Below are 25153 nucleotides of genomic sequence, written 5' to 3'. Positions count from 1 at the left end.
CTACGTTCTCTATTTCTTTATTTACATTCACTTTACAATACCACAGCCAGCTGCATCACATATCTAACATTAAAGACATCGACTGGCCGAGCTGGATTGCAGTCAATTACCTTCACACTGGAAATATAAAAATATTATAATACACTGATGGGCATTGATGTGTGGTTCTCAGAGACAGAATGACGTAATATCATTCCAAGTACACCTCTGGCAGCTGGTCAACATGCCCATGAACATATCAAGAAACAAACAATTAAATGTGTCACTCCCAACAGTTCGTACTCCTCGGGGTGTTGTTGCTGGGCTAACTTTTAGCAAGTGCGAGTGATTTGCGAAGATCATCCAGATGCATATTTGCCTGTGTTATCATCATTCGTATAGCATCCTGAAAGAAATCAAAACATGACACATTACATGACGTATGACTTACAGAGGCCATTTCACTGGTGAAGTCTTTGATAGCTTGAGGGATACAAACCTGATTTGAGGCATTTTTATTTCTTTGGAACTCCTCCCTCGCCCAGTTCCTAAGGTACTTGCGGTCTGCGTCGTCTGGTACTTGGCGTATAGTCTTTAGCATACTCCTGTACAGACCAAGCACTTTCTGTCTCTGCAAGAACTGACATTACAGAGAGCCACATTAGCCAGCTAACTATGGTTACCACGAGTTGCTGATAACTGCAGAATTATCGTTACTGCCAGTTGCAGATAACTACAGAATTTCCAGAGCCTCTTCATCTTCATGTAAAATCTATGTTTGACAAAAAAAACACTGCACTTTGTGATGGCAACAGCTGATAGTTATCCTCTACAAGTAACGTGCACGGTGTTAGTTTATTAGCCGGCTGCTAATGCCGGCTTGGGAGATAATGTTCGGACCCATCACCGCCAGGCGTGGGTAAATAAAATTGGCGACATTGCATGCTGTTCTGTGTAGCCGCTCACCTGCTTAAGCGTGAACACCGCTGGCGGTAACCTTGAGGTGGTCATTTCTCGTACAGTTCAAGTCCTAACAGTTAGCGACGGCTACCTACACAAGTTCCATAACATTGCTGTACTGAAACAAGAGTGTGTAAGTGTAACTCTGCCCTCCCCTGGACTGGAGTGAAAATTTGCGTTGAAACAAACAGTCCAACTAATGAAAACACAGGCCCCAAATTTATTGTAACCATTATAATTCTGTAATACTGAACCGAGATGGAAGATTTTTTATGAGTGGAAGGAGAGATGACATGGAAAATAATTTATGTTCAGTTAGCTAGCACTAGCTAATATATACCACATAATTAATAAATCCTTCTACATTGTTACTCTAAGAAAACAAGCAACTGCTAACTCACTTTCATCTGACAAGAGTGACCCTCAATATATTGTATCTAGAAATTGTATCTAGACAGGAAATTACATTAAAATGCTGCTGAACGACAGGTCAGTACCTTACATTTTCTCAGTGTGTTTGGACATACATACATACAAACATACACATATCCTCCATATTACAATTTGTGTGTAAACTTAAATCAAGACAGAAAGAAGGACAGAGAGAGAACGAGAGAGAGAGAGAGAGAACTGATATGTTATTGTTTAGTGGAGACCCCTTTGGTTATTCAAAATCAGGATGTTATTCCAAAGGTTCAGGCAGATGGGAGAATATCAGTTTTTTTTGTTTTTTTTTAAAGAAATAACCCTTGCTTTATCTGCAGTGTTGAAATTAAAAGCGGATTTTCCTTCAAGGCACATTTTTTTTTGAATAATTGAAGGTATCAAGAGAACTGTTGACATGCATTTCTTTTTGACATGATAAGATAAACAATGCTGGCAGTGCCACCCATACTGAATGATCCCAAGTCCATGTTTGTGTTCACATTTGTGTAGAATGAGGACATAGTGAATCTGAAATACTGCAGGGGGAGAGGTATTTCAGCCTGTCCATACGGTCACATTGAAGTGTTTAATAATGAAAGGAGTCACATTTCATTTGATTTCTGTAAAAAGGCGTGCAAGGTTGAGCAATGATTTTCACAAACAAAAAACAAAGATCTCGGCTCTCCTGAGTCCATCTCCTCATGACAAGGACGAAAAGAGCGAACATTGCTATCAAACGACTAGCTATCAAAATAAGACTCAAATTCCCAAAGAAAAGGCACATGTACAGCAGCAGGTCCGTGTTGTGAGTTCTTCGTTTCTGTGTTCGGGAGGCTGGTAGCAGCAGCGTGGCTTTGTGCAGTTTGTATGTGGCCCCTGCGATATCAAAATGGCTTCCCCTGCGACCTACTGGTCAGTTGCTGTCACAAGTTCAAACCATTGCCTGAGTGCGTCGCTCAGCGTCTCTGGCAAGCTGTTCACATCACGTAGGATGACGTAGAAGGGGAAGGGGAACTCCTCCATGTAGGAATGGATCTCTGGCATCTCTCCTGGACCCTTGAAGATGGGGACTTTGATGTCCAGAATGGAATCCTTTAGGGGTACCGGGCACAAGACATACAGAGACATACAAGACAATGAGGTATGAGATTAGGAGAGTAAACTAATCCTGAAATGTACAAGCATTTCTTCCAATAGATGGAGAGATACAGTCGATAAGAGAGAAAATAGAGGAGTACTGTTATTAAATAGGGATTGAAAGAGCTGTTCAGCTGTTGGCTGATTCAGATTTGGCTCTATTCTGATCCGTGTAATTAGCAGTTTTGTGTTGGGATACTCCCAAGGAGACTTGACTGAACAGAGCAAAGATCTTACCCTTGAGTTGGGGTTGTCCAGCACCACAAATATGACAAAGATATTGGCACTGCGAGCAGCCTGCACCGCTGCCGTCACCCTCTCCTTCCCCTCCAGGAAGAGCCCTCTACCGTCGGACACGATCAGCAGAAGCTGGGCTGTGTCTATATACACACACACACACACACACACACACACACACACACACACACAAACAAAGAGTACACTCAGTACGTGTTGGCCCGCAGCACATCTGAGAGTCTAGTTACAGTCCTCTGTGAAGCTGACTGAACAGGTTGAGAATCTGATAGCATCTGTGCTACCATCAAACAAAGGGTAAAGGCTCTGTTTACCTCTAGTGCCAAAGTTAGAACAATTCACTACCTTACAGAAAAGGGGAACTGTGTTCACTTAGCTCTACCCACTAGCACTCTGAGGCCAAGTTTGTTAGATATCAGATATGACCACCGCAGGCCCTTCTTGTCCTCAGGAGCACAGGAGCACCAGAGCAAGCTTCACAGTAGGGTTCAAGCAAGTCAACCAGCCATATGAGAGAGGGAGTTTATCCTACCTGTGTTTGTGAAGCCAGGGGAGTGTTGTTTTGCTGCCACAAACATATTGGCTGAAGTCTCCAAAAACTACAAAAGATACAATGATTCTGTGAGACTCGTGACCATTTTGTCCCAGTGTGTCACAGAGTATTTGCAAATATGAAAAGGTGGTTATGTGTTGAGAACAAAATGACACAAAGTGAGTCACCTGTGCTATCCTGGTCTTCTTCTGCTGAAACTGACAGAGCCTCAGTATTCTGGCCCCTGACTGCTCATTAAACTGCTGATGGAAAGGATGCAGTAGTTGGACCGTCTCCCCAAAGCTAGATGAAGATGGAAGAAAAGAAGAATGATTAATACCTTTGTACTCCAAAGGCACTGGCTTCCCCTCTATGTTCCCCTCTATGTTTGGCTGTTTATGTAGTATAGTAGAGATTCACAGAGTTCTAAAGCCTGAGACCTAACCGAGGTCATATGACCCCAAAGTTCAGGTTGAGTCTTTAAACTACAGTTTCTAGTTTACATCTAGAAAAAGCCAAATGGAAGAATTAAAGTGACTCAGATGGCTTTCAAAGCATAGTATAGTACATTATAGTGGAGTATATTGCACAAGAACATCTTTATGATCAGGTTTTGTCATTATTGGTGGCTGAGATCCACTGTCCACTGCAATGGCATGGACAAGAGCAACAAAGACATTTGATTAACTCCTCTTACCCCTTCACACCAAATGTGAATCCTCTGTTTAGAAGAATACTGACAAACACATGACAGTTGGAACTCAAGACTCACCTGCAGACGGACACCTGTCCAACCTCCAGCAGCGTAAGAGCATTTACAATCACTGACAGGGACTCAAAGGCCAGCTGCAGGACGCAAGGGGCAAAAGGGGCAAAAGAGAGCGTTACATTCAGAAAACTGGAAATCACCTCAAAAAGCATTTCTATGGCTACTTGTCAGTGGTGGGGTTTGGGGGGTGGGGGGGTACAGGACTGGATGAGGCACCTGTTTGGAGTGGTTATCCACCATGCTGGAGGAGTCATCCACAGCCAGACAGATCTGATACTCCCTCTTGCTGGGTTTGGTCCTTCGCAACCAGATTTTATCTTTGCGGAACTGGCTGGCAATGTAAGGGATGACCTTGCGCATGTTCAGTCTCTTCCCCGTGCGGAAATCTCCCCTATAGGACAATTACCAGGATGAAAGAGTAGGGATGTTTATATACCAGGCATACCATTCACAATGGAATGGAAGAAACAGGGTACCCACAATGGCAGTGATGGCAGAGTTAAATAAATATCTCAAGATTTCTGCAGATTCATTTCAAAGGGTTTATGAGAACTTTAACTCATTTCATAGTTTTTAAATCTCCCAGGTCCTGTAATATACTGTACTGCTACTTCTGTCCTAGATGGGAGGGAACCGAAGATGAAATCTGAGACCAAACTGTTCCTCTGTTATACAGTTCAACATACCATATCAGATCCCAAAACCACATTCTTTTTGATATTTTGTTGCACTAGTGGGGAAATAGTTAAAACACAATGAAATCACAGATATTCTAACTACGGACTAATTCACTGTACTAAGGTAAGATCACACTGCACATAGTAATCTTATACATGGTTGCTGGCTAGTCTACACATCAGACAAACTCAAGAACAGAGGTCCAGTTAAGTACTTTAAAAAGTTCACGGAAGGTCACTACATTGGCCAAGGTTTACAAAGATCTCCTTTTCACTGTCAATTGGCTGCATAATTAGGGTTCAGATTATATAAAGATGGTTCGAAACAAGTCTCTGATTCAGAGGAACTGAAACGTCCTTTATCTTGTGAATGATCATGAAAGCACACACTAAACGACATTACAGAAATGACCCAGAGAAACTTTATCCTTCAGTGCTTCTTTGCAAACCATTTAATGACTCATGTTGAGTCTTCCTAAATGTGTGTGTGTGTGTGTGTGTGTGTGTGTGCCAGGTCAGCGGGACAGGACCACTCACTTGAGCTTGGCCGCCTGTGTGGGCTCCAGGATGAGGCGGAGCTGCTCACACAGCTGCTGGGCGAGGCTGCCAGTCAGGGCCTGGTACTGGTGCCACATGGCAGCTGCCATGCTCTCCTGAAACACAAAACATGCCCGTCAATACAGACATTCGGCCACCAACCGGTCACGGTCACGGTCACAAACTGACTGTTTTGTTACGATGCTTACTACATTAGCAAATGGAATATTACTGTATAGCAGTGGTCCCCGAAGTGTGGAGTGGACACCGCATGGGGTGCGAGGAGTTACAGCAAGGGGAACGGAACGAGAACCCTTAACAACCAATAACAGGTCAAATGAACCCTTAACAACCAATAACAGGTCAAAGGAACCCTTAACAACCAATAGCAGGTCAAAGAAACCCTTAACAACCAATAACAGGTCAAATGAAGTATGGCAGTACTCTTACAGAACAGTAGCCTGAAACTAACTTATCTGATGATGATTTCATAGCCTACTTTGCAATTAAATAATATAGTCAGGGCCTACAATTTTGCCTTTATGGGATCAGGGATAGCCATCTTAATTATTATTATTACAATGGACACGTTCCTAGTCTGAACCGATACAAAGATTAGATATATGGATTAAAATCATGGAATACATAGCCAACCATAAAACTGTATTTGCAATTTGTTCTCAATGTCAAATGAGAAGTTTGGCAACCACTGCTGTAGAGTGATATCCAATGGGCCTAATGCACAGATGTGTGGACACGCGGGAGTACAGTTGCCTCTTCACTGTAGACTGAGATTTAGTGATCCTCTTTCCACCTCCTTCACTGCATATTTACATGCAATATATGAGGAGAGTTTTTTTGTACTGTCTGCCTTTGAGAGGATTGTTTAATCTGTTGCATGGTGTTGCATCTATTTGACAGAGGTATACCTTTGAGCCTCAGCTGACAAGCTAGCAGAAACATACAGCCGACACTACATTTCAGAGCAAAATTCTAGGAGTTACAGGCAATTACTGTATGACACACTTATCTCTCAAAGCAGCAGACACATCAACATTTATACTCAGTACATTTCTGTGCCACTGAAATGTACTTCAAATGGTGGGTTCCAACTTCCACTACTAACTACTGCTACACATATATGGAGTATGAAGCATGTGAAGTAGTTCTGCTCTCATCCTAGCAGCAGGGCCTGTGTGTGTGAGTGCAGTACCTCCTCCGGGGCTCCAGGGGGCTGCTTCTGCCATGCTTCCAGCTGCTGCTCCATCTCCCGCCTCAACTCCTCAGGGTCTCGAATAGGAAGCTGGGACACACACGTAGAGTCAATCATTCTTGACCTTTTTGTGTATTACACAAAGCTGAAATACTGTGCTAAGCTAATTCTATAATATCTTTACAGCACACGTGGCTGTGGGGAAGGTGGGGATACCTTCAGCATGTCTACTAGAAGTTCAGGGACCGTGTGGATAGTGGACTCAGTGCTCCTCTCAGGACGCTCTTCATCATGTCCCCTCTTGAGCTCTGGCTTACTCTCCTCCTCTTCCTCCTCTCCCTGCCTCTGCGGCTCCAGCTCTCCACTCTCCAAACCTGCCAAAGCAGAGAGGGAGGTCACAAGCTCTTTACCCGGGTTAAATGTATCAAATGACACGTATACAGTGTACTGGAACAACTGGGAGAGGTATTCATGTGTGGGCAAACACACGGCCCACCAAGCCTGTGTGCGGTGAGAGCGTACAGCAGTACCTTTCCGTCTCGCTTTAGCCGACTCCAGCTGCTCAGGTTTCAGCTCTTGGGCCTCCACAGCCTTGAGGTCTTCCTCCTGCTCCTCTGTATCCATGGCGATGTCCTCCTCCTCCTCCTCCTCATGCTTGGGCTGAGCACCAGCAGGCTTCTGCTGGTCAGCGCTGGCTACATCTGCAGCCGCAGGCACAGAGGAGAAATCACCGGAGTCAAAATCATTTCAAATCAAACTCATCTATGTACTGTAGACAAGAGAAAGACGGTCACCCATCCACTGTATAGGGATTTAGAGGATATACATGTTTCTCTTGATTCAAACTCTTTTCGTACAGTTCCACAACACCAATAAACAAATGTGGGAATGACTGATGACTGAAAGATTATCATTTTCCAACCAAACAAAGCACAGAGTTAAACTGGAAATTAATTAGCAACACTTGAAGACATCACTGGGTAAAGTCTCGACTGAGAAAGCTGGTGGCTTGATGAGGTAAATATTAGAGGAGAGGAAGGCGTGCGTCATCTCCTGGCTCTGACCGTAGGTCTGAGCGTCGTGGTTCTGCTCCCCCTCTCTAATGTGCTCATAGAGGTCGGACTCCTGCTGGCTGTTGGGGTTGCTGCCGTCCTCCATGCGCTCCTCCCGGTTGTCCACGGTCCGCAGGCGCTTGTTGATGCGCTCGTTGTAGTCGCCCATCGTGCGCTCATTGTCTGCTTGCCCAGGCTTCCGTTTGAAGCTCTGACCAATCAGGAAGAGGAAGAAAAACAAGTGTTCAAATGGTCAGCAATAGAGTAGCTAACGTGGATGGATTTGATTCCCATTTTGCTCCTAAAACTACAGGACAGGATAAACTGTACAAACTCCATCTCTACATTTACAAAGCACTGTTTCTGCAGTGAAGTTCGAAAATATCTTGATTGTAGTTGACATTCTGGGCCTTCAGTAACAGCCGGTTGGAAAGCTCACCTGTGTCTTTTTCTGACTTTGTTTCAGAGCAGAAACTCGAGCCATCAGCTTGGAGTCATGGCCCTCAGTCTGACTGGCATCTGCTGCTCCACTGCCATGTTCCTGCAACAAACACACAACACAGATATGAGGATAGATCTGTACACACACACACACACACACACACACACACACAGATATGAGGATAGATCTGCACACACACACACACACAGATATGAGGATAGATCTGTACACACACACACACACACACACACAGATATGAGGATAGATCTGTACACACACACACACACACACACAGCCATGTTCCTGCAACACACACACAACACAGATATGAGGATAGATCTGTGTACACACACACACACACACACACACACACACACACTACCATGTTCCTGCAACAAACACACACACAGATATGAGGATAGATCTGTGTACACACACACACACACACACACACTACCATGTTCCTGCAACAAACACACACACAGATATGAGGATAGATCTGTACACACACACACACACAGAACCATGTTCCTGCAACAAACACAATACAGATATGAGGATAGATCTGTACACACACACACACACACACACACACACACACACACACACACACACACACACACACACACACACACACACACACACACACACACACACACACACACACACACACACACACACACACACAACCATGTTCCTGCAACAAACACAACAACACAGATATGAGGATAGATCTGTGTACACACACACACACACACACTGCCATGTTCCTGCAACAAACACAACACAGATATGAGGATAGATCTGTACACACACACACACACACACACACACACACACACACACACACACACACACACACACACACACACACACACACACATGTTCCTGCAACAAACACAACACAGATATGAGGATAGATCTGTGTACACACACACACACACACACGTTCCTGCAACAAACACACACACACAGATATGAGGATAGATCTGTGTACACACACACACACACACACGTTCCTGCAACAAACACAACACAGATATGAGGATAGATCTGTACACACACACACACACACACACACACACACACGTTCCTGCAACAAACACAACACAGATATGAGGATAGATCTGTGCACACACACACACACACACACACACACACACACACACAACACACAACACACAACACACAACACACAACACACAACACACAACACACACACACACACACACACACACACACACACACACACACGTTCCTGCAACACAGACAACAGATATGAGGATAGATCTGTACACACACACACACACACAACCATGTTCCTGCAACAAACACAACACAGATATGAGGATAGATCTGTGCACACACACACACACACACACGGCACACAACACACACACACACACACACACACACACACACGGTACACATGACACACACACAACACACCTCTTTGGCTTGGTCTCTCTCAGATGCAGCTCCGGCCAGCTCCACTGCTGTCTCGCTCTGGACGTTCTCATCTCCTGTCTGGCCATCAGTGTCATGTTCCTTCCTCTTGTCCGACTCTGGCTTATTCTCATCATCCTCAGCACCCTCCTCCTCCTCCTTCAGGTAAAGAAACAAATGTGAATATAACACAGAAACACAAACCCATTTTTATCACCAGCTCAAACTGTACGGCTCTGATATCTGATGTGTAATTGTGTATATGGTCATCGCCATTTGAGATGAATCTGATTTCACACTCCTCAGGGAGGATGAAACAGACCTTAGGATTGGGTCCAGAAGGAGTAGCCTGCTCCTTCTCTTTCCTGGCCTCTGGACCTTGGTTCTCCTCCTCCTCCTCCTCAGGCTTTTCTTCCTCTGCAGTCTCATCAAGCATGGGCTCATCCTCCTCCCCCTTCATCTTTTCTTCACCATCAATGGACTTCTCGTCACCGTCCTCTTCCTCCCCTTGGCCGTCCTGCTTGTCCTCTGCCATCTCCTCACCGTGCTCCCCGCCCTCCTCCTCCTCCCCCTCCTTCTCCGCCCCCTGCTTGTCCTCCAGGTCCACGGGCTTGTCTTCAATATCGAAGGGATTCTCCTCTGATGGGGGAGATAAGACACAGGGTCATGCATTTCAGCCAATATGGTTTCTGATTTTGAGCTTGATTAAAAATAACCCACACATCAAAGTGGCGAGTCATCCCTTACCGTCTCCCTCTTCACCATCCTCCTCTCCACCCTTCTCTTCTTCATCCAGCTTGAGCTCCTCAGGCAGATCCATGGGCTCTGGGTCTGCATTCTTCTTTTGCTTGCCATGATACGGGTCCACTTCATTTTCATCAAACTCCCGCTGGACACAAACCAAATAGAAGACTCCACCCATTAGCATTTCAAACTCTCGCAAAGGACCAAGAGCAATATTTTTTTGTCTGGATGACAAAATACAAATGAGCTAAAAAATAGACATCACCTCATCTTCTTGTTCATGGATCTTCTCCTTCCCATCTTCCTCTTCTGGGACCTGCTCTTTGTCCTGCTTCTTGTTGTCATTGGCGTCACTGGCACCCTGGTTGTCGTCCTTGGCAACAAGCTCAGATTCCCCCTGTAGATGAATCCGTAAGCAGTAAGTGTAAGTGCCTTCTTAGACCTTTGTCAACGAGCAAAGATCAAAAGTCTTGACTGCAAAACATTCTTTAATTCCATTATTTTATTTTATTTCTACATACCTGGTCCATTCCTGGACCTGACTCTTCTTCTCTGTCGCTGCCGTCCAGGTCGTCGTCGTTGTCATCATCATCATCATCATCATCCCCCCACATCCTCTCATCCAAAGTGTCTGTTTGACCCTCACCCAGGTCGCCCATCTTCTTTTCTAACTCCTCATCCTCTTTGTCGGATTCCTCTTCATCTTCCCCTGTACACAAAAGAGAAAATACACCAAAATGTATCTGGAGTCCCAAACCTACCAGTGATTTCTGACTGGTCGCCCTGCAGACAAACTTCTTCTTACCTGGTTCCCTCTCCTCGCCGTCATGCATCTTCCCATCGAAGTCATCAGACATCTCGATGGCGTTGTCCTCCTCCTTGATGTTCTCCTTCTGCTCCTCCTCCTCCTTCTTCTCCTGCCCCTGCTGGAAGGTGTCCTCCACCTGCTCCTCATTCTCGATCTTGTCACTGACATCTTTCACGCCCTCGCCCTCTCCGATGCCGCCTCCTTCGTAGTCGTGGAACTCAGTGGCTCCCTCCCCGTCTCCCCCCTCCATCAGCTCCTGTGGCAGGCAGAACCCCTGGACCACCACACCGAGACACACGGAGGGTCAAGACACAGCATGAGGCTAGAGTGCATACATTACTGAACACACACACACACACACACACACACACACACACACACACACACACACACACACACGGCTGGCAGTTACAGGCATTTCTATGATGGATGCCATACAGAATAAGCATGGCCATATGCTGGCTGGAGGAATAGGTTTCTTCAGTGCTGTACCTTTTGAGCGAGCTCAGTAAAGATGCTGGCCAGCACTGAGAGGAGCTTCCCTGTGCTCCTGTGGGTCCCCAGACACACTGCCAGGTAGAAGCGCACCAGCTCTGAGTATACACCCAGCATGGGCTCCAGGCGTACCAGTAACCTGCAGGCCTCACTGAGCTCCTGTGCACACACACACACACACAGACACATATTCAATAACAGATTTTTTTGGAGGTATGAGAGTTAACTAAGGATTACACAGAAAGCCATTCGGGAGTGCTGCCTGAATTGTCTCAGTGTACCTGTAGTTTCTGAGGTGGACAGGAGTCTCTATAAACCCGAATAGTCTCCAGCAGCTGTTCCACAACTGCATTGACCTCTGGCAGTGTCAGGCACAAGACCTCAGCGCCCAGATCCTCATCCAGGAGTCGATTCAGGTGCCCTGGCTTGAGCAGGTCCTCAGGCACCTCCTCATCACTCCCTGTGACCAGCAGAGATTAGAACAACTCCTCAGATTAGAACAACTCCTCAGATTAGAACAACTCCTCAGATTAGGACAACTCCTCAGATTAGGACAACTCCTCAGATTAGATCCGATCAGCACAGAGCCAGAATGTTCAGGTCATTTTCCAATTCACAAAAAAAAAAAAACCTCAACATTAAATACACCTTATTATCTCTACTCAAACACAATTCAGTTACAATTTGGCTTTAATCCCTGTCCAGACAACTCAAAACCAGATTACTCAAGTCTACTGTTTTAGTTTACCACATGTGGGCCATTCTGGGATTACATTCTGTCAGACTCAGCCAGACTATAAGCCAGAAACAGGTTTATGGTTCTTTGGCTGAATGTGAGCGCAGGGAGCACGGGCACCTTGTTTGCTTTCAGACTGCTGGTCGTCCGGCTGCTGCTGGGCTTCCCTCCTCTTCACCAGGTTCTGTACGGCAACCAGCACTGTGTTGATGGCCTGCTCCAGCTGCTCGGAGAACTCAGAGGAGAACGTCTGCGGGAAATCTGCAAACAGACAAACAAATCATGAGGGGATACCATTCACAAGACGCATTTGATGGATCTTAAGGAGCGACAGCTGGGAGGCAAAAACTCCGCTTGAATGCTCCACTAACCCAGTGTGGCTTATAAAAAGCAGTGGGTTTAAAATGCTGGATCTCAGTTCTTGAGGAGCAAATTCAGAGTGGGCAATTAACAGTCTTAGATTGGTCAATGCCCAAGAGAGGTAGGCCTTCCTTCCACTCACCCGCCTGAGAGGGTCCCAAAGAGAGAAGTTGGGTTTTCCAGGTGGTGTATTCAGTCAGGCTGGACTCCACCTCTTCCCTGACACACTGGAGACCCTTTATCAGTGCTGGCGGGGCCTGGTTGCTAAATGCTTCTTCAGGGGTAAAGAGCTGCTCCACCTTGGGCATCTGTGCCACCACAGCCCCAAGCCGATCCAGCGCTGATCCGCATAGCGTGAATCGGCCCCTGCATCCACCAATGACAGAAGGGAAGCTTTGGTCAGTGAAGAGAAACACTGAAGTACAGACCTAACAGGAAATACTATTAAAAAACTGCTCTCTGAAAAAATAGATTATGACAACCGTGAACTACGAGTAACTTTACTGAAGAATTATTTTAGTTTGTCCACTGACCATGTGTGCAGAGCCCACTCTGAGTTTTGTTGCGTGACGCCATCCAGCTGCTCCTTCACAGCTCGACTCTCCGTCAGCATGTGCTCCACACTCTGGACCAGCTGGCTCCAGGCTGGGTCTCCTTTCCTCATCAGGCACCCTGGAGGCTGGCAGTGGGCATCCAGGGGAGAGGCCTGCCTGAGCGTGGGCTCCTCGGGCTCCCCGAGGCCCTCACCAGGCGTGGGGGGTCCCTCGGGGCAGCACTGGAGCACCAAGGCCAGCTGTTGGAGGGCCATGCTGCACTGAGAGGCCAGGGTCTGGGCCCGCAACAACCACAGCTGCAAAGGCTGCTGTGGGGGCAGGACCGAATCATTCTGCGGGCTGCTGTCCTCCAGGTGGGACTGGAGTTCTTGCACACCATCGATGAGACACCTGTAGTATTGGCACAAACATACAAGCATTTAATGAAACTGTGCAAATAGAAAATGGCCCAAGATCTGGAATTGATAAACCTATGAATGAGGTGTCAGGCAAGTTTTGGTATAAATATTCCCTTGTTTGATTCCTACCTGAGATGGACCCAGTTTTCCGTGAGTTTGGCCAAACGTCTCCTCTGTCTGAGCAACAGCTTGAACAGGTGGGACGAGAAACCCCGACAGCGCTCAATGTTGCCCAAACCCAGCTCCTGAAATAGCATTCAGAGTTCAGTCAGTTAGTCATTCATTTACACTGTGCTTCTCAAACAACCCAACATTCATTTAAAATGACAGAAAGGGACCGAATATTGAACTTTAAACTAAAACAGCTTTCTGGTAAAGGATAAATCCCTGACGAGAGATGAGCTTTGAAGTAGAGCCCCTGAGCCTAAGGCTTGATAAGTGGTAAAGTGGAACAGGTTCCGTCTAAAACATACCCACTCACTTCAGTCTAAAACATACCCACTCACTTCAGTCTAAAACATACCCACTCACTTCAGTCTAAAACACACCCACACACTTCCCTGCCCTCCCTCAGGAACAACTCAATTTCTCCTGATCTTATACCGCAGCTGTAGACCGCAGCCACAGGCCTGAAACCGATACGGTCTGATGTAAAGTGAAGCAATGTCTGTCCCTGGTGTATCTCACTCCCTCACCTTCGCAGCACTCTGAAGAGAAGTATGTAAGACTGTCCTTCTAGCCCAGGAGTGATAGAAGTACTTCTGGCATCCTTCCCAAGCATTTGTCATCTCAGCAAATAACCTGAAAGAGATGAATACAATGTCGTGGAGTGGGTGACAGAACATCTCTGTGGCTTACCTAGGTGTAGCACAAAAAAAATAACGACTTCAACTGTGCTGTGGTTCAGAGAAGAGATTACAGAAAAAAAAACGGTTTTAGAGTAACTCACGTCTTCTCTGTCTGGCCGTCTGTCCTAACTGTGGACAGAGCTGTGGACAGCTCTAGAGGCTGGAGACACAACAGCTCCTCTGGATCAGCTGTGCGGTTCCACGTCAGACCCTTGCGATACGACAGGCCTGTGGAGAGACATGTTCATGTAAGAAAACTCTTCTGGAACCTTCCGCACTCAGTGTTATCCGTGGCGGAGGCTTGACCAGTGGGGTGGACTCACCGATCTGAGCCAGCATCTTGAAGAGGTCAGAAAGCCCTCGCTGCTTCTGCTGCAGGATGTGCTTGACCTCGGCCTTCTGCCGCTCCTTCTCCGCAGACACGTCCACATTCAGGCTCTGCAGGTCCCGCACGTTCGAGATGATCTCAGCTGCATCAAACAACATCCGTATGTTAAAGATTTAAAAACACTACTAATACTAGGTGTTTGATGTGTGTGGACATTCTGAAGAGAACCAAAACCATAAAGAAGTCATTGGTTGGATTGATTGCAACATCCCTAGTCTTACCCGTGAACTGGTCCAGGTCCTCGGAGAGGTCAGGCATGGAGCTCTTCTTCACCAGCTGCACACACATCTTCCTCATCCTCCTGAAGAGGAGGGGCAGGCGGCCCAGCAGAGAGGTGGGTTCCGGTCCTGAGGCACTCTCCTCTGGGACATCACTCTGGTACACACACACACACACACACACACACACACACACACAGTAAAAACACTGTTTAGGAACTAGCAGCAATCTACTGCCAATATGTAGGATTATCTAACCTTCTGTTCTACTATCTACTGTTATTGGTAGGTGTTTACAAACTACTGGACAACAGATGTCAGATTGGATGTTACATTTCACTGTATCGAACAGACTGGTCTTTGGTCTTTTTGAATGGTCTTGGACTCCAGCAGGCCATACCTGCAGGTCTCTGCCCTTCCCTGGGATGGCGCTCTTGAGAGCCCGGTGCACCCGCAGCAAGGGTGTGTCCTCAGGATTGACATCGACACTATCTGGGCTGGCACTGCTGCCCTGCTCCACTAGGGCAGGGGCACAGGGCTCACTCAGGGAAGCCTCAAACTTCTTCACAAACTTGAAGAGGATCCTGAAAGAACCAATTAAAAAACAATTAAAAAGGAGCAATTAAAACATATCATTTTTGATTTCCCAACTGTTCCTTTCTACTTATGAAAAAGGCTTACCGATGAGTCTTTTCCACGGACTGTTTAATGGACCAGAAACTCACATCATTCCACTTGGAGATCTTGACATAATCCTGAGGTAGTGAGGAAACAGAATGGGCAATTACATTCCAGCAAAATCACACCATATCTAAGAAAGGTGAAATAAATATGGAATTGGAATAAATATGGAAATAATAATGGATAACTAATATTGCATGCATCTCTTGCCTTGAGCTCCTTCTCAATGGGCTTGCGCAGCTGAGTGAGTTTGGCCTGCACACCCTCGGAGAACTGAGAGTAGTATTTGTACAGATTCCATAGTAGGTTGCATAACGCATCTGTAAGAGAGAGCATGAATCACAAATATATTACAGGAAAAGGACTTGTGGAGTTACCAATGACCAGCTTGGTGTTGGAGCTAAAACATCCTAAGACCAGCATGGACTTTGGACATGACTTTGGACCAGTCTAAGGATCCAGCCGTCGAGGACACTACTCTTACTGTGTACACAGGGAAGAAGTGGAATCCACGAGAAGCCGTTCAACATGCTCAAGGCTTATTACAGCATAGGGATATCAATGGGCAGGTACAGAGTGGAAGAGCAGGGTTTGGGTTAGGAAAGCATGGGGGTAAGGCTACATTGGTCACAGAGGAGGCAGATGGTAACCAGCAATGGATGAACTGGCATAATGCTGAGAAGAGGAAGATCAGCTGGAGGCTATTGTGGGCTATGGATGCTAACCGCATTCAATTCATTGTTGGAGCCACTTATGATGTCCTCTCAACTCAGCAGAACCTCAGTCAGTGGGTGGGAGAAGACAGAAACTGCAAGTTGAGTAAGGGTGTTGGCTCAATAAAACATTCTGTCTGGTTGTAAAACAAGCTTTGACCCAGGGCCTTAGACACCACTACTGAGACAAAGGAAGATACACACTTGACAACCCCAGTGAAATGGTCACAAGGGCAACTTTGTTTTTGCTGTTGTTGTTGTTAAGTATTGGTATGATGGTTGTAGTGCACCCTGTTGTTATAATAAAAAGTATGTGTACTTGCATGTGACAGTGACATGTTTGGCTGCTGTGGGAAGTCCCTAACCAATAGCACAAGGAATTTAACATCTTTTCCTGTGTATAACTAAAAACTAACTACACAAGAATGAGAGCAGGAATAGATGAGTCAGCCTACCCTGACCGTCCTGCGGGGGAGCCAACAGGAGATGGCAGTGGAAGTTGAGCAGCATGGCCAAGCGTGTGTGGAACTCTCCCAGAGAGGAACCCTCCAGGAAGGCTTGCAGGGTGGTCGCCACCGACCCCAGAGTTAGCTCTGCTCCTCCAGGGTCACCCTCTGTAGACACACACACACACACACACACACACACACACACACACACACGTACACACACACGTACACACACACGTACACACACAATTAAAAGGCAATTTTAGCTTCAGTTCACACGGATTTGTCTGAATACTGCGTCATACACAAGAACAACTTAAGAGTAACACAGTTATGAGGAAGCTCTTACCAGTGAGGGGCTCCATTCTCTGTTCCAGAAGGTATCTCTCCAGCAGCTGGTAGATGGAGAACCAGTGCTTAACAGACCTCTCTGTGTGGCGTTTCATGGCGTGGTCAAGGCTGCTGGACCAACAGCTGCAGCAAAATCAGGAAAAGGAAATCAACGTTATTCCTCATCTCATTTCCGCCATGAAAAAAAAAAAAACACACCAGGCATGTGATGTGGGAAAAGAGTTTTGGACTTGGAGGTCGTACCTCAGCTCGAGCTTGCGCCACTGAACGATGAGCTGTGTGACGGCCTCTAGCTCCCTCTTTAAGGACACAGACCGACTAGCGTTGCTTTCCCAATCCTGGGGAGTTGAAAGGGTTCAAACCGACAAAAAAAAGTTAGAGCAAGCTGACATAAAGATCACATACTCCAGATGCACACAACTGTACTCAAAGCACTTTGCATTAGCACAGAATAAAGCTGCTGTCCCAACCTGGGCTTTGGTTAGTAAGATCTCCAGGCCGTTGAGGAACTTGGCCAGAGGGCTTGACAAGCTGAAGGTCATGATGCGCTCCATCACCACAGTGATCTGCAGGGAAAAGAGCAGATACACAAGGTCACGAAGAGGTCACAGAGAGGTCATGGAGAGGCAATCAGCCCAAGTAACATTCTGAAGATGCACACCGCATGCATCTCAGAACAACAAAAAATACACAAGACCTCAAAACATTAGTGTGTAGCTTCAGATTCTCAATGTATCAGGGACTGAATTAAAAGACGAAGGACTTGGTTGCTCATAATAGCATTTCTTTGTGTGTGACACTGAGTCAATGATGGCCCTTCTTCGGTTTCTCCTGACAGTCATCACTACTCTGCTGCTGGTTCAGCCCATGATGATGTGGCTCACACCTGCATGAGGGCTGGGTGCTCCGGCCACTCCTCCAGACGCTGTCTGACGGCCTGGCCCAGCTGCTCCAGCACAGGGAGGCAGAGGCGGGCCTGGCTCATGTTAGGCTGCTGGTAGAAGTCGTAAGGCCCCTCTGCCTGCAGGCTCAGGCTGCCAGGAGCCTTGGTGCCCCGCACCGTGTTCTGGAGAAGGCAGCACAGCAGCAAGGTGGAGCCCAGGAGCTGTGGATCCATTTCCGCATCTGGTAGAGACAACAGAAAGAGACAACAGAAAGAGACAACCGAAAGAGACAACACAAAGAGACAACACAAAGAGACAACACAAAGAGACAACACAAAATGACAACACAAAGAGACAACACAAAGAGACAAAATAAAGAGACAACAGAAAGAGACAACATAAAGAGCTATTCACCAGAGGAACACAGCTGAACAGATGAGAACCCCAGAGGAGGAATAGGGTAGTTGCATCTGATTCTAAACTCAACTGAACAGCATCCCTAAGACAACATGGGTGTAGGCTCACATACCTATAAGATGGTAGAAGCGTGATATCACAGGAGCTGCAATTTGATAGGAAGAGACCAGAGTGCTGACATAATCCTTGCTTGGGTCGTCTGCCTTGGCCCTGTTCTGGTACCACAGTGATTGGGAGTGGGTCAGACACAGCCTCTGATGGACCTGCACCACTGTCTGCAGACAGGCGGCTGACAGGAGGCCACCCTCGCTCAGCTGGTCCTCCTCCTCCTGGTCCTCCTCCAGGTCCTCCTCTGGCGTCTCCAGAGTAGGCTCACAGACAATGTCAGCAAAGTCCTACAGACGCAAGACAAGGGTAGGAGAGATTCGCTGTGAGAACACCACAACCAGGTCAAAGTTCTGAAATGAGCAGACACTTTCCTTCTGATGTTATTCATATGGCTTTGTAAAGTGCTCCTTAAAACACGGCCAATAGAAATTCCCCATTGAAAAGCATTGAATATAATGCATATATAATGTTTGTTTATAATCCAGCAAATTCCAGCACTATCAATCTGCAGACATAACACTTGTGTAGCTACACTTGTTTAAAATTGAGATTAATAAAGTCAACTGACTGATAAGTAATGATTAATGAATAATATATGTAGACGTCTCAAAAGTAAGTATTCTGAGAATGTAGAAATGATGATAGTGTGTGGTATGGCACCTTCTGGAATGCAGGGAAGGCGCGCCTGAACTCCCTCTCTTCCTGCTCGTCCTCTGTCAGGTGGCTGCCGTGCTGCTTGCTGCGGCTGAAGTACAGGCTGGCGTCCTCCTGCTCCTTCTCCCGCGCTCTCCTCTCCTGCTCGTCCCACTCGTTCACCAGCGCCTTCAGAGGGAGCACAGCACTGAGTACACACACTTCACCAGAGCACAGCACTGAGTACACACACTTCACCAGAGCCTTCAGAGGGGGCACAGCACTGAGTACACACACTTCACCAGCGCCTTCAGAGGAAGCACAGCACTGAGTACACACACTTCACCAGAGCCTTCAGAGGAAGCACAGCACTGAGTACACACACTTCACCAGAGCCTTCAGAGGAAGCACAGCACTGAGTACACACACTTCACCAGAGTACATCACTGAGTACACACACTTCACCAGAGCCTTCAGAGGGGGCACAGCACCGAGTACACACACTTCACCAGAGCCTTCAGAGGAAGCACAGCACTGAGTACACAGGAAGGAGCCACACGGGGAACAGTGACTGGCACTGGATGGACACCCATGGAACCCACCTGGCAGATATGTCTGAAGAGACAGTCATATAACCCACCTGGCAGATACGTCTGAAGACACACACATGGAACCCACCTGGCAGATATGTCTGAAGAGCTTGCGTGCCTCTGGCCCGAGCTGCCCCGTGGAGAGGGCGTGGCACTGCACGTACAACAGGGCATTGAGCAGCAGAGTGGAGGGGTCGGGGACCCAGCGAGCCGGCGAGTCTCCCTGAGGCAGCAGTTTGGTCAGGCCCCTCAGCACATCCATGCTGGCCCTGGAGCACAAGAAGTCAGCATAGGCCAGGTAAGAGGGCAGGGTGCTGCCCAGGGAGGGGAAGACCAGCAGACAGGACACCAGCTTGGGCAGCCCTGGCAATGACGTGAGGGAGGAGGACACGGTTGATGCCACCAGCCTCATGCCATGCTGGATCTGCAGAATAGCTGCCCGCAGAGGCCCGACGACATCCGGGTACAGTGGGTACTCCTCGGCCAGCCTCTGGGCAAAGCGCTGCTGGGAGGCCTGCCACACTGCCTCCTCCTTCAGCAAGCTCTGGATCCCCATCCGGGATTTGGGCCCCGGCCCCTGCAGGGCCTTCAACAGGTGGGACAGCAGGTCACGGACAGCGGCTGGCTGGCCGATGCTGCAGAGGTAGTGTTGAAGCTCCTGGTAGAGGCGGCCATACTGCGGCTCACTGGGGCGGCAGGCCTGCTTCCTGGACAGCTCCGATATCTGCTCGTCCACCTGCTGCATGCGGATCCACAGGTACCTGCACACATGCAGCACACATGCAGCACAAAGCGCAGAGGAACACTGAGCATGGCGCAGACACACTCTGCAATCATTCACCCAAGTACACTGCTTTGATGGGGACGATACACTGTTATACAGAGGGAACAATGGTGCTACATTTCGGGGTAGAGGCAGGCATGCAATCTTCATGTAAATCGCATCTCTGCACTCCACTCAGCATCACTGGCTGAGGTGAGGTTAACTGTAGCCCTGACCCTAACCCTAGTGAGGGAGGTGGAGATGTATGCCACACTGTGATCACCTGATGCGGGGGTGCTGGAAACCATCTGTGGTGCTGCTTTCTTCCAGGCCCACTCCTGTGAGGAGATGGGAGGACAAGCTACGCCCCCTCCACTCCTCCTGTAGCAAAGCCAGCTGGGAACAAGAGGAGACCGTATTAATCCTTGTTCATTTGGAATACACAAACACACCACAGAGTTCATATACACAAACACACCATAGAGTTCATATCCACTCTGGTTTTGCCGTATGTGTATGCTTGAATTGACATTTCACCAGCAAGCTATTAAGAATGCCCGTTGCCGGAGTTGGCTCACCTCCTCTTTGGCATAACTGAGCTTGTAGGCTCGTTTCACGGCAGGATCGAAAATGGTCTGAGGCGTCCACACCTGGATCTGCAGAAGACCCATGTTCACCCAGAACACCCCAGACCACGCCATCTGGACTGAGCTGTGGACCTGGTTCTGCACAAACTGCTGCATGCAGGTGATGAGGGTGTCCAGGAACCCCTCGGGGAGCAGGTTTTCAGGGAGGCCTTCCCTGAGGGCAGCCTGGACGTCCTGAGCAGCTGTGACGGGGTCTGGTCCGTCTGTGAGGTTCTCACAACTCTCAGCGTAGCTCTCCTGAAGGCCTGGAGGCAGTAGGTCAGACAGAGAGTGGAGCTGCTTGCGTAGGACCAGCCCTTGCAGTCTGCTGTCCGTTCGCCTGAAACACACAAAGGGAGAGAAAGAACATAAGAGAGGTGGAGGAAAAAAAAGTCAATACAGTCAAATGTTGGTCTATATAATATCTTCAAATGTTTGTCTACATAACGTTATAATACATCTGGTATATATGATACATGTTTTTTTTTTTTTAACCAGATGGATCAACAAAGTTAATCCCGATAGTTTACAGCTACATCTGTGCCCTCGTGGTTCAGTGGTGGCTAACATTTCTACCAATTGGTTTTTTGTATGCTATTTTTTGGTGAAGACTCTGGTGTTCTGGTTTAGACTCTGGTGTTCTGGTGAGCGCACCTAAATTCAGCCAGTGCTGGGAGAGCCATGCTGTCCCACAGTACCGCCCGGAGGTCCTGGAGCTGAGATGTCCTCTCTCTCCACTCCCCCAGTGTGACTCGAGACGAGGACAGGAAGGACGTCCCTGTGGGGTCCCACCGGCAACCTGTGTCACTGCTGCTCAAGATTCCCAGCATGCATTTGGACCAAACTGCTCGACTCAGCATTCCTGGGCCCTGTAGATAATAGGATTTAAAAAAGTCTTCAAGTTAAGGTATCTAGTTTTACAAAATGACTGTCATAAAATGAACTTGCGCGAATCCTTCAGGACAGACACTTGTTGAGTCTCTCTCTCTCTCTCATTCTCACGCATGTACATGCACACACATGCCTACCGTATCAGATGGACTCAGCAGGGAGCGTGTGGCCTTTTGCTCTTCGAGGCTTAGGGGGTTCCACTTTAGCCAGCGCTCCGGGTTAGTGGTTACACTGCTACTCCAGAACGCCACCAGTACCTCAGACAGCAGCTCACACCACACAAACTGCAGTGCCTCCACAGGCTGGGAGAAGAATTACAAAAGTACACATATCTCAATTTTTTATCTAGAAAATCTGCAATATGAATCAAAATGAACAATAAATACAGGGAAGTAAAATATCAGAAATGTCTTCCTTTGACGACACAACAAGGCCCCCCGAGGCCCATCCGAGGGACTCACCCGTTCGCTGCTCAGCAGGAACCAGAGTGGATGGAGCTGACGGATGTTGATGGGGGTGGACTGCAGACAGAAGCGGAGGTGTTGGGAGACCCCACTGCGTACCGCATTCACTGTCTCTCCATCCCTACATGTGCAGGTCAATGTACAGGCTGTCAATAAGAGCAGCTGCCAAACGATTACACTTATTGGTGGAAAATCAAAGAACACCCATTCTGCTAGGGTGAGGTTTCTCCATCAAGACCAGGACATACTCTGACCTTACTTACTGCCCATTTTAACTGAAATACACTAAGCAATCATCATATGATTCATACCAAGTTACTACTCTAAAAATAAATAAATAAATAAATGCATATAAAAAATGAACACTGAATTGGTGTACCCAGGTGAGATTGAGAGCTGCAGCAGGTCTGCTGTGACCCTCAGCTGGTTGAGGACAGCCAGCTGCTCCAGGACTGGCCAGAGCTGCGCCCTGCGTGCCAGCTGCTGTAGGACCTCCCGGCAGGGTGGGGCGCCGTCGTCCTCGTGTCGTCCCTCGGAGCCAGAATCCAGCACACCGCAGGAGGCCAAGTGACTCTGCTGCTGTTCCACACAGGAAACCAACCTCTCCAGCACTCCTACAGCAACACACAACCATTACTAAGGGCTCAGTCTCCACCATCAGAAACAACACTGCTATTAACTCTATCAGAGACCAGATCAGGAGCAAGGTTTAGGCTCACAAGGTCTAGTATACGGATCACTGTGGATTGTACCTGATTGCTGTGGTTCCAACTGGTGGTTTGCCTTTAGGACCAGGCCTAAAGCTTCCAGCAGACTCTCCTTGGAGTCCAGCCCCAACACAGCTCCCTGAAGACGTGCCATTTCCTGTCTCCATAGTGATGATGAGCTGTCCAGCCGCAGATCCTCCACGTTTAAGGCCTTGGTGAGGACGCGCAATCGAGAGGCACACTCGGCTACTGAGTCCAACTGGAGATAAGGTTGGACAAAGGAAAACTCTTCTATAGCTTCTGTCCCCGTTCCCAAAGAGTCAGTAACACAGACGTGTGGTGTGCAGTGTCCTGTACCTTGAATGGCAGTGGTTTTCCTAAGGTCTTCTGAATGCCTTTCAGAGCAGAGGCCACGGAGGCGGAGCTGGACAGCGTGTTCTGGATGGCTGTGGAGATTGCCTGCATCTCCTGCTGACCACTGCGTCACACAAAGGAGTGTTTGAAGAACAGAACAGGAACAAAAACCTACAACACAGTATGTTGCTCTAAGCAGAACATACTATCATTAGAACCACATCCACAATGCTGGGAAGACAAGAAGTTTCCTCACTCATAGTTTCCATCTCCCATGAGTAGCTGGGGCAGCCTGAGGATGAGGTGTTTGTGGACCCACTGCCAGTGCAGTGACAGAACACACACTCCCCGTGTGTCGGCCGCCAGAGAGTTACACACGTGCCAGAAACGATCCCTCCACTGGAGCAGCTGCAGGATCTGTGTACAAACAGAAAGATCTTACGGATTATACAACTCTCAAGGTTAAACAGAAAGATCTTACGGATTATACAAGTCTCAAGGTTAAACCTGAGGACAAACAGAAAGACCTCACGGACGATACAATTCTCAAGGTTAAACCTGAGGACAAACAGAAAGACCTCACCGACGATACAATTCTCAAGGTTAAACCTGAGCCTGAACAAAAGTGGAGAAGTGGACAATGGTATTTCAATACAGCATGTAGTGGTCTATTATAATACGGGTAGATGAAATCAAGCATTCTGATTGGTTCAGCTGACGCGTCGGGCCTAACAACACCCTTGAACAGTACATTATTGACGATACAGTACTGCCTCTCGTACCTTATTGCTTAATTACATAATTGGTAGTTTTCACTCTGAAAGAATCAATAACCTCAGCTGAGTTGAAAGGCATGTGAGATATGTACGCATATGTGAGAGTATGTGTGTGTGTGTGTGTGTGTGTGTGTGTGTGTGTGTGTGTAAGTAGTTTGCAAAACAAACCTCAAACATGAGGTGATCGGAGATGTATGGCTGGCCGGTCTGCAGAGCCTGCAGCACAAAGGAGTCCCACTGGTCAAAGAAGGAGCGCAGGTGGACCAGCACGGGGTGGGGCAGGTGGCTGATGTCCATTGAGCCTGGAGGAGATCACATTAGCATCAAGGCAAGCAACATTATTAGTTACACCATTAATCACATACTAAAATAGAAGCTCAACTAAAAGAAGCTCACCGAATGCTTCCCTAAGTAGAGGAAACATACAAATACCTTTTGAATAGGCTGTGGCTAGTCTCAGAGCGCTGTTATGTGGAGATGCGTTTCCTGCCAAGGCTCCGGTGGCTGCCCTCTCCTCTCTGTCCATCAGTAGAATAATCCTGAACACAGATAAAAACACTCAAGATATGCATGTTAACGGTCTCAATCCACTACATCACGGAGACATCTCCTTACCTGTTTGCAACCGCATTCAGAGCATCCATGAACTCCATGTATCTTTCCTCATCCTCAAAGTTACACGTGTTGGCTAGAATGTCCAGGTACTGTTTGTTCCATCGCATGTCTACCATGATCCTGTAGTCATCTGCAAACCACACAGAACATCACAGAT

The 25153-nt window shown here is 47.5% G+C and overlaps 2 protein-coding genes across 2 annotated transcripts in view; both read right to left on the bottom strand.

The window, feature by feature from the left end:
* Position 1: 1 nt before the first annotated feature.
* On the bottom strand, positions 2-1099 carry lyrm2 (LYR motif containing 2). The gene is made up of 3 exons (XM_012821388.2): positions 946-1099; positions 479-619; positions 2-385 (listed from the first exon to the last, which is right to left on the bottom strand). The coding sequence occupies exons 1-3, from the start codon at positions 988-990 to the stop codon at positions 305-307; spliced, it is 267 nt and encodes an 88-aa protein (XP_012676842.1). The 5' UTR covers positions 991-1099; the 3' UTR covers positions 2-304.
* A 37-nt stretch (positions 1100-1136) lies between these two features.
* The window catches only part of mdn1 (midasin AAA ATPase 1), a 44788-nt gene continuing 20771 nt past the window's right edge, over positions 1137-25153 (bottom strand). Inside the window, exons 50-100 of the mRNA XM_031581853.2 lie at positions 24997-25126; positions 24814-24920; positions 24550-24683; positions 23862-24022; positions 23609-23729; positions 23297-23510; positions 22924-23158; positions 22542-22665; positions 22218-22382; positions 21844-22058; positions 21142-21529; positions 20847-20959; positions 19889-20561; positions 19238-19399; positions 18582-18864; positions 18055-18293; positions 17639-17734; positions 17412-17506; positions 17167-17291; positions 16824-16982; positions 15866-15975; positions 15656-15729; positions 15375-15558; positions 14978-15131; positions 14692-14838; positions 14470-14596; positions 14216-14321; positions 13650-13765; positions 13102-13512; positions 12711-12934; positions 12329-12469; positions 11754-11932; positions 11470-11631; positions 10975-11251; positions 10691-10878; positions 10435-10566; positions 10173-10314; positions 9748-10064; positions 9429-9584; positions 7977-8078; positions 7550-7748; positions 7016-7186; positions 6702-6859; positions 6486-6575; positions 5273-5388; positions 4275-4449; positions 4062-4135; positions 3478-3592; positions 3290-3356; positions 2740-2882; positions 1137-2457 (exon numbers count right to left, since the gene is read on the bottom strand). Of these exons, the coding sequence (XP_031437713.1) occupies positions 2272-2457; positions 2740-2882; positions 3290-3356; positions 3478-3592; positions 4062-4135; positions 4275-4449; positions 5273-5388; positions 6486-6575; positions 6702-6859; positions 7016-7186; positions 7550-7748; positions 7977-8078; positions 9429-9584; positions 9748-10064; positions 10173-10314; positions 10435-10566; positions 10691-10878; positions 10975-11251; positions 11470-11631; positions 11754-11932; positions 12329-12469; positions 12711-12934; positions 13102-13512; positions 13650-13765; positions 14216-14321; positions 14470-14596; positions 14692-14838; positions 14978-15131; positions 15375-15558; positions 15656-15729; positions 15866-15975; positions 16824-16982; positions 17167-17291; positions 17412-17506; positions 17639-17734; positions 18055-18293; positions 18582-18864; positions 19238-19399; positions 19889-20561; positions 20847-20959; positions 21142-21529; positions 21844-22058; positions 22218-22382; positions 22542-22665; positions 22924-23158; positions 23297-23510; positions 23609-23729; positions 23862-24022; positions 24550-24683; positions 24814-24920; positions 24997-25126 (8882 nt within the window). The 3' untranslated portion in view covers positions 1137-2271. The remainder of the gene's footprint in view (positions 2458-2739; positions 2883-3289; positions 3357-3477; positions 3593-4061; positions 4136-4274; positions 4450-5272; positions 5389-6485; positions 6576-6701; positions 6860-7015; positions 7187-7549; positions 7749-7976; positions 8079-9428; positions 9585-9747; positions 10065-10172; positions 10315-10434; positions 10567-10690; positions 10879-10974; positions 11252-11469; positions 11632-11753; positions 11933-12328; positions 12470-12710; positions 12935-13101; positions 13513-13649; positions 13766-14215; positions 14322-14469; positions 14597-14691; positions 14839-14977; positions 15132-15374; positions 15559-15655; positions 15730-15865; positions 15976-16823; positions 16983-17166; positions 17292-17411; positions 17507-17638; positions 17735-18054; positions 18294-18581; positions 18865-19237; positions 19400-19888; positions 20562-20846; positions 20960-21141; positions 21530-21843; positions 22059-22217; positions 22383-22541; positions 22666-22923; positions 23159-23296; positions 23511-23608; positions 23730-23861; positions 24023-24549; positions 24684-24813; positions 24921-24996; positions 25127-25153) is intronic.

This window comes from Clupea harengus, chromosome 15 (genome assembly GCF_900700415.2).
Source record: "Clupea harengus chromosome 15, Ch_v2.0.2, whole genome shotgun sequence".
In the NCBI taxonomy this organism is placed as follows: Eukaryota; Metazoa; Chordata; class Actinopteri; order Clupeiformes; family Clupeidae; genus Clupea; species Clupea harengus.
Note: the sequence above shows the minus strand (reverse complement) of the source record. Positions and strands in the feature narration are given on the sequence as shown.

What these genes read in the sequence shown, in the direction of transcription:
- lyrm2 (XM_012821388.2), bottom strand. Translation starts at nt 990, where the DNA reads ATGACCACCTCAAGGTTACCGCCAGCGGTGTTCACGCTTAAGCAG. An exon ending in CGGTGTTCACGCTTAAGCAG is followed by an intron (nt 620 to 945) that starts GTGAGCGGCTAC and finishes CTGTAATGTCAG; the next exon opens with TTCTTGCAGAGACAGAAAGT. An exon ending in ATAAAAATGCCTCAAATCAG is followed by an intron (nt 386 to 478) that starts GTTTGTATCCCT and finishes GATTTCTTTCAG; the next exon opens with GATGCTATACGAATGATGAT.